Consider the following 8,015-nt stretch of genomic DNA (forward strand, 5'->3'; position numbering starts at 1 on the left):
CTTGCACAATTGGTGGCTGACTTAAAGTACTTTTTTTGCCACTGTATATTAATATTAATATATTATATATAATTATATATTACTATATATCTTCTACTAGTATTATTATACTATATATATATATATATAATATTATCTATATATTATATATATATTATATATATATATATATAATATATATATATATAATTATCTATCTATCTCCCTCATACCTTTATTTGTGTGTGTATGTCCACATCGTAGCCTGTTATTTGTCTCATTGATGCACACTGTGATTATAAAAGTAATATATAAGCTATGGTGAACACCCTTTCTGTCCCACACAGAGGTTCTGTGGCCTCCTGTCATCATTAATGGACTCCCTTTAAAGATCCGCTCAGAGGAGTAGGCGGATCTGAGGCCTATACTTGAATGGTACTCTTCTCATTTACCAAACTTGTTGTCTTCACGGTGATAAAAGGTTTTAGTATGATGCGAGTATAAGGTGATAGTAAGGATAGCATTCTGATTTAGAAGAGAAATAGAAACTCTCTGGTATGGGTTACATAGGAATCTCACCGGATGTTGTCGAACCTTGTTGTGCTGGGCGTTGCTTGACGGGTGTTGAGGGTGCACGGTCATCTTTACAGTGGTGCAGTGTTGTGCGAGCGGGCAGGACGTTACTGTTTGCCTGCTTGGCCTGCTGTCTGGAGCTGATGGTTTCGGTGCGGGCCAGCGGATTTTCCTGTTATCTTGGGGAGCAAAGGAGTCACGAAGAAGTGATATTTTAAAAAAAAGCAACTTTGCTCAGTGCCGTCAATCTGAGCTCACTCCATTCTTAATAAAAAAATGTAACTATCAGCCTTAAAATAATTTTCTTTAATGTTGTATTTATCCATCATTGTATATCACAATGATCATTTGTAATTTAAGTGTCTATTACCATCTGGCCGGGGACAACAGCCTGGTTTTTTTTTTTTTTTCGGAAATAGGCCCATGTCGAAGCTGGCACATTTAATGTTTTTGTGACAGTTCATCGATGGGACTGTCCACGAAACTATAAATAAATAACTTAACTAAACAAGTAAAAAACATGGAGTTATCAGTACCTGGCTTCGTTATGCTTCCTTCTAGCAGCGCCCACACTCGACAGTTAGGGCTCTGGAGCGATGTAGGGATGGGAGAGTCTGGAAGAACGGGGGAAACCTATCCCCTCGTGTGCCTTGGTCATATATGCAGACGCTATGGCCACACAGACGCTTCAATGTGGTTACTTACAAAGAGATTTGGCACTGGACACTCTTTCCCAGCTAATTTGAAGGCAAAGTAGGACACTTGGTAAATGTCTGGTCTCTTCTCCGGGTCAGTTTCAAGCATATACCCTGGGAAAGACGAAGATATTGTTTTATATCAGTGAACATGATTAATGTGCTTGATCTGCAACTTCTTGCTTTGGCCACTTGGTGGAGCTGTTGGTCAATTTATTTAAAAGGAAGATCCACGGCAGAATGCATTTAGGGAGGTGGATAACTTGAAAGCAAAGTACTTAAAGCAGTTAAAACATGCCATGTAAATGCATTAAAACAAACCTAAAGTCAGTAACAGACAACTAACTTATACAAAAATTATTCAACATTAAAGAGCAATACAAAATATACTCTACATCAACTTCTGTGCTACCTTCTGAGTAATTGCACAAGTAACTATCATTTGACACAGAAAAGCCTAAAGAGTTTATAGCTCAATAGAAATAGTAAATGATTCTGAGTGCGTGATTTCCTACTCCAAAATCATTATAATACACTTTCTGACTTAATTTAAAGTCACAAACTTACTGATTAGACAGGGCAACTTGAACGAGTATTTGGAGTCATCTGGAACGACAAAGGTTCCGTCACAAATGGCAACTTGACTCTCCCCAAATGGAAGTGAGAAGAAACACAGCTTGTACAACAAGCATCCAAGTGCCTGTGGAGAAAACAGAAACCGTCAGGAGAAACACAGGAACCCAGAAGCTTTATGGCTGTGGGTCACTGTACATGTTCATTGGCACTGCTTACAGAATACTTGCAGAGTGGTGCAGTAATATGTTCTAAAAACCCGGGAAATACATTTTACCACTTTCAGTTCTCCCGTCCAGAAGACAATGTTTTTTTTTATTGTGTTTTTGGTTAAAAGCCGGAAGTAAGGTTTGTGGTTACCAAAAGCTGAAGAGATGCTCATGTTGTGTTCTTCGATATCAGTAAATACCCCACTGATAAATGTCCTAAGCATCTATGTGTCATAAAACGGCAGTTGCTAACAAGCGACTATATCTCGCCGACACAAGTCCTCCTCTAGCTCAGCGGTGATGATGCGTAGTCACACGACTGTGATTTAGTTGGTCTATAGCATTAAGTTAGCCTTGTCTTTCTGCTAATTGCATTTAAGCTCTGAAGAATCACAAAGCGCACTTCATGTTTGGAGATTATCCTGCTGAACAAAACATATTCGGTATCATAAACGTAAACATAAATGTGTTGGCCACAAAGTTTATTTTCTGCAAAAATCTAATGAAGAAATCCCATTGCTTTTTGTGATGCTAAATCCCGGGGTGGGATACATAAATACGTCATCACTGCACCACTCTATGTGTGCACCATTGTAATGCACTATATAGCATTGTGCCTATTGCATTTCTTTAATAATTCAAAAGCATTTTTTCTTAAAGAAAACTGAGTAAAAGTAACCTTTCCAAATGGAAAATATTGCATAAATGTCACATGGTTATGATTCATAAAAAGGGAATATTTAATCAAATAATCACTGAATTTACTGAAATACTGAAGTCATTTTAAGAAAGAAATGTAATCCTGGTGACATTGTTGCCTTTCTCTAGTGTGTGAGCTCTAAAGAACTGCTAAGCAAAGAATCAATGTTTTGTATGTCAATGCTTTAAAATACAGGCCCAGAGCCTGCTCCCCTGGCAATATGGCTGTCCAAACAATCCCACATGCTAAAGTACTCTGCTCCCAAATCATACATTCAGCGGGAGCTATATTTGGTTCGGGCACCTTTGCGTTGATGATACATTTGGAGATGAAAGATCATTTGGAATTAGCCACAGTGTTTGGGGAGTTTTTCCTTTCAGCGCTCTTTCTGAAGATGGATAATATTCGCAGTAATTCAGTCTGATGCTAAAAAAATGTATCTGAGTCAGGCGGCGTATCCTCCAACAAGGGCAACATGCATGGATAAATGCATATATCATTTGTGTGAGACACTATGTATAAAACAGCAGTTTAAAACACGTTGCTAAAGATAGAACAGGAAGTGAGAATGCAGGGGGTAGTCTACACAGGAAGTTGGTGTTTTTGTTTTACGTCCTAGAGTAGTTCCTATAACCAAAGCTTTTGTCAATTCATCTCATTTTTGACTATTACTGACGATAGGTGGCGGTGAAGGACTGGTTTAGGTGGCTTACAGGTCAAACGTATTTAAAGCAACAATTGATACAGAAATGTGCATTTGATGGTGATTACAATTAAGGATGCATCCATGTATCTGCTAAATATCCGTATTGGCAAATAGGCACCATGTTTAAATGCTGTGTGTGTTTTTCAAATTGGTGAAGATGATCCTTATTAGCATATATTTGGGCAAATTTTTGTTTTTATATTTTCATCGTTTTTGAAAGTGCAGCGCGTTTCTCCTGATGTTTCCGGCTGTAGGTCGGCCACCATACTGATCTGTTGCTCTGTTGTTTTGTATACGTTTTGCACTAGCTATGACGTAAGAGGTTAAAGGGTGTTCATTTTCAATTAAGACTGATTATTAGTAATGAAAATCAATTTTCATTGACTAGGTAGTTTATATTGCAGCACAAAAAACAGAAACTGAATAGCCTCATGTATAATGGCAATAATATGTTTCATTTATACTGGGAAAAGAGGGAGACCTCCTTCAGTGAAACTTTGTCCAACAGCTTTGCTGGATTCCTTTTGTTTTTGTCTGGGAAGATATTGTCTGTTTTGAGGAAGCAGGTTCATTTGTATAGTATACTAGTCTGCACTGGTTTGCAGACAGTGAGCTAATATGTAAATTGATGCTGGTAAATATAAAAGAAGCAATATGTATGCTTCTTAATAAAAACATCTGGATAAGGTAAGCCCAGGTAGAGCATGCACTGCATGTGCCCAGGCCGCCTCCTCACCATGACTTTGCTCTATAATGTGTGTCCCCCCCCATTTACAGTGCATCTAATAAAAGATAAAAAGGGCAAGCCAAGTACAAACATTTTGTATGCATAAAGTGTCGCATCAAAAGCCAGTTCTTTACGCGCTTGCCATTTTAACTCCCTGGGTGCATCAATTTACACCGCTTTGCAAAATGGCTGCTGTCCAAGCTCTTGTTCCTGCCTCTCTACATCGCTCCTCCAGGAAAGAGCCTATTTAACACAAGCTCATCAAGGTCCTAAACTGTGCCTCATTATCTGAAACGGAGGGAAAATGGTAGACGACTGGCAGCAGGGGAGAGAGGAATAGGATGAGGCGGAGTGTTGCGAGTTATGTTGCTCAATGTTTTATGAGGGAAAAACACTGTTGGAGAGCTGGTGAAGGCAAATAGCCTGGAGTGAGAGGCAGACAGAGAGGAGGAACCTGTCGGGGCAGAGTGACGCACAAGGACAAACCAGTCCTGCAGGAGGCCACACACACACACACACACACACACACACACACACACACACACACACACACACACACACACACACACACACACACACACACACACGGCACTTCTTCTTGCTATATAGAGAGCACCCTCCAAAGAGTTTTGAGTCTTTTTATAGAACATTGAAAATGACTCAATGGTTTGGTTACTGTGCCAGAACTGAATAAGGACAATAAAAACTCAACTCAAACCTAATCTTATCTAGTTGCAGGGATCTCAGACACTTTTGGCTGAGTCAGATTCTTTATTAAATACATTTGTTTTAATCTTAATAGTTCAAGAACTTATCCATCTTGCTTTAATATAACCGTCATTTTCCTTTAAGAAATCCAACACGGCATACAAATAAATCCTTTATGTACATTTCCAAACATGATGCCATCCAAGAAGCTAGCTTCAATTGCACATAATTTGCTGACCCGGGTGTTTGCTCTGGCCTGCTGTTGTTGAACAAGCAGTAGCACAAACAGCTGCATCCTCCAAAGACAACCGGGAGTCGGTGAGAAGAACAAATTAAGCACATCCGTCACCGAGTCACACCCAGACAGATGGAAAGAAGTCTGCAGGAGAGGCTGATCAGACACAAAGTGGAGCTCACACTTAAACACTGGCCCTGTAAAATCATCGGTCAATATTAGAGGGCCTCAAACATCAAGAGATGATTGACCAGAAGAATTATAAAAAAGAAAAAAAGAAGGAGGAAACAGAATGACTAAATTACAGATGAACTGACAGATGACACTCCATTAGAGCGCTCTTTAACATGCGTTGTTACAGAACAAACAGTGCCCATTAAATGACAGCAGCCGTTTGTCAATGAGGTTTAACCACTTCAAATGACATCCTTTGCATGACGAGTTGCTGGCATTAAGCTATTGACACAAATCACTTGACTTAGTCATTTTCACAGTGAACAGACGATACAGGCAAAATGAACAAAGCCATTCTTATCAGCAATCAGTTGCCAAATGACAAGATGGATGCTCGGGTTGGAGCGCCAAGGAAAACTGCCGTGCTACTTTCAAGCAGACCGAGGGCGAGTGAGATAAAGGCCGTCGGGCAGCCCGGCAGCCGTCCCTGCACAAAGGGTCCATTGACAGGACCCGGCTTATAGCAGCAGCAGAGCAGGCGCTTAGGCCCAAGCACTCTCTGTGTGGCGTGGCCACTGGGAGCTTTCTGAGCTTATCCAAATGCTAATAGGTCCCAAAGCTGACTGGAGCATAGCCTTTCTTCTGCTCTCAACCTCCCACACGCTGCAGCTGACAGGAATGAGCAGAATTCAAGTCTCTATCCCCTCCATCCGCTATTTGGGTGCTGAAAGTAGGACTGTGCCACTTGACTTTGCTTTACAGCTGGCCTCTGTGCTTATGGACGACATGCGCGCACACACACACACACACACACAAACACACACACACACACACACACACAACAAAGCGGAGGCCTTGCTGCCAAACATTTCCATAAAGGGGCCCAAAGACAGAGAGGGATGCCTGCGGAACAGACAAACGCCTGTGCACATTGTGTTTGAGAAGCTCAAGAGTTTCAATGTCAGACACTGTGTGACCAGTACAACAGTGTGTGGGTGAAGAAGTTAACCAGGTCCGGGTCCGACACATTCCTCTCCTGGTCAGATGCGCTGGCACAGTGTCTGCCAAGTGTGTGGATGAACCCAGGGAGGCCTACTCTGGGAAAACAGTGGACAGGCGGGCTGGCGCGTGGACTCGCAGCATCAATGCTGAGAGAGGTTATTGTTACTGTCGAAGCTGCCAAAGCCTCCACCACCCCAAAGGCAAAGGGGGAGAGCAAAAATGTGTTTTCACTTTAAATGACGCCATGTTCTTTGTCTCCCTAAAATCCAGACGTATTTCCTTGATTTAAATGAAATGCTTCAAGTCATGTGGACACCCTCCGTCTCTGCTTGCCTCTCTGACTCTCTCTCTTGCTTTCTTGTCTTGGCAGTGCCAACCGACAACTTGTGGCAGCGTCTGCTTTCCATATACATTCGTGGCAAAGTAAAGCCAAATAATTGAAACTCTCGTGTACTAAGCTGGACCTGTGCATCCCAAAGCAAACCACAGAGACAAGCAGGCTAATGAGAAACACATCAGGCTGATAAAAAACGGAGCTGCTTCGGAGAGAGTGGCGTCTCTTTTGAGAAGGGCTCAGGACTCAGTGGTTCCCTAAAATGTTGATTAAACTCATGTGTACTGCAGAAACTCCTTGTTCCAGACCCCAAAAACCTTAACTGAACCATTCACTCACAGTAACTAAGGCCTCATTCTTGACAAATAGTAAAAAACTTAAACCTCAGCTTGTAGATTTATGCGTCGGAAGAGAGTTTGGAGAATCTTTGGGCCATGGTAAAGTTCGCTTAATGTGACACTAATTGCACCGCAGAGTTGATATCAGCCCATGTGGTTGTTTGATAGCTGTAATGGTCAGTTGATAGGCCGTATGGTGCAGAGTTAAGTGGGGTAGACTGCAAAAGTGGAGACAAATGTGCTTTTCCGCAGCAGATAGGATCAGAATACATCTGGTTTAAATCTGTAATGGAAGTTAAAATATATATAGTGAATGATGAATCTGTCAAATAAAGCTTGGGATTCTCAGGATGAACCAGTAATCCTGATTAAATGTTCTGTGATGTTTGCATCAAAAATGAGATGAGAAAGATTGATAGGGAAATGTCATCAAATGCTTGTGCATGGGAGAGACAGAGCTATACAGAGAGAGTATGTGGTATGGATACACTTATTACCAAAGCTTTTCTCTAGTCAAATTTGTATCTTGTATTTAGAAACTCTGATTATTAAGAACTTCTTGAAGCACATTACTCGAGAGACCTGCGCAGACAAATGTGATAACTAAATCCTTGAGCTGTACAGTGGATGGTTAGCATGATCCCATGCCGAATGAAAAAGCGGCTTTAAAAAGAAAGATGGGGAAGAAAAGGACACTCCCAAAATAGCGATAATTTGGTCTCCTTTTTTGGTCTTACCAGCTTGCTTAGTCAGTCTTTGCCATTTCAGTGGTTCACACACACACACACACACACACACACACACACACACACACACACACACACACACACACACACACACACGACCTCCATTGAGTCTTGTGGTTCCCAACCTTTTTTGAGTACTGTACCCCCAAAGCATTTCAAGCCAACCTAAAGTACCCCCTACTACGCAATCAATCGTGGTGATCCCCAGGATATATTAATAGTCTATATATTGTGGCAGACCGGCTGTGTGTGTGTGTGTGTGTGTGTGTGTGTGTGTGTGTGTGTGTGTGTGTGTGTGTGTGTGTGTGTGTGTGTG

At 41.4% G+C, this 8,015-nt stretch overlaps 1 protein-coding gene across 1 annotated transcript in view; it reads right to left on the bottom strand.

Moving 5' to 3' along the window:
* bmp2k (BMP2 inducible kinase) overlaps positions 1 to 8,015 on the bottom strand; it is a 65,008-nt gene that overhangs the window by 23,544 nt on the left and 33,449 nt on the right. Inside the window, exons 5-8 of the mRNA XM_010781605.1 lie at positions 1,815 to 1,960; positions 1,254 to 1,361; positions 1,089 to 1,166; positions 581 to 731 (exon numbers count right to left, since the gene is read on the bottom strand). Of these exons, the coding sequence (XP_010779907.1) occupies positions 581 to 731; positions 1,089 to 1,166; positions 1,254 to 1,361; positions 1,815 to 1,960 (483 nt within the window). The remainder of the gene's footprint in view (positions 1 to 580; positions 732 to 1,088; positions 1,167 to 1,253; positions 1,362 to 1,814; positions 1,961 to 8,015) is intronic.

Source organism: Notothenia coriiceps, unplaced genomic scaffold, assembly GCF_000735185.1.
Source record: "Notothenia coriiceps isolate Sejong01 unplaced genomic scaffold, NC01 NC01_scaffold00023411, whole genome shotgun sequence".
Taxonomy (NCBI): domain Eukaryota; kingdom Metazoa; phylum Chordata; class Actinopteri; order Perciformes; family Nototheniidae; genus Notothenia; species Notothenia coriiceps.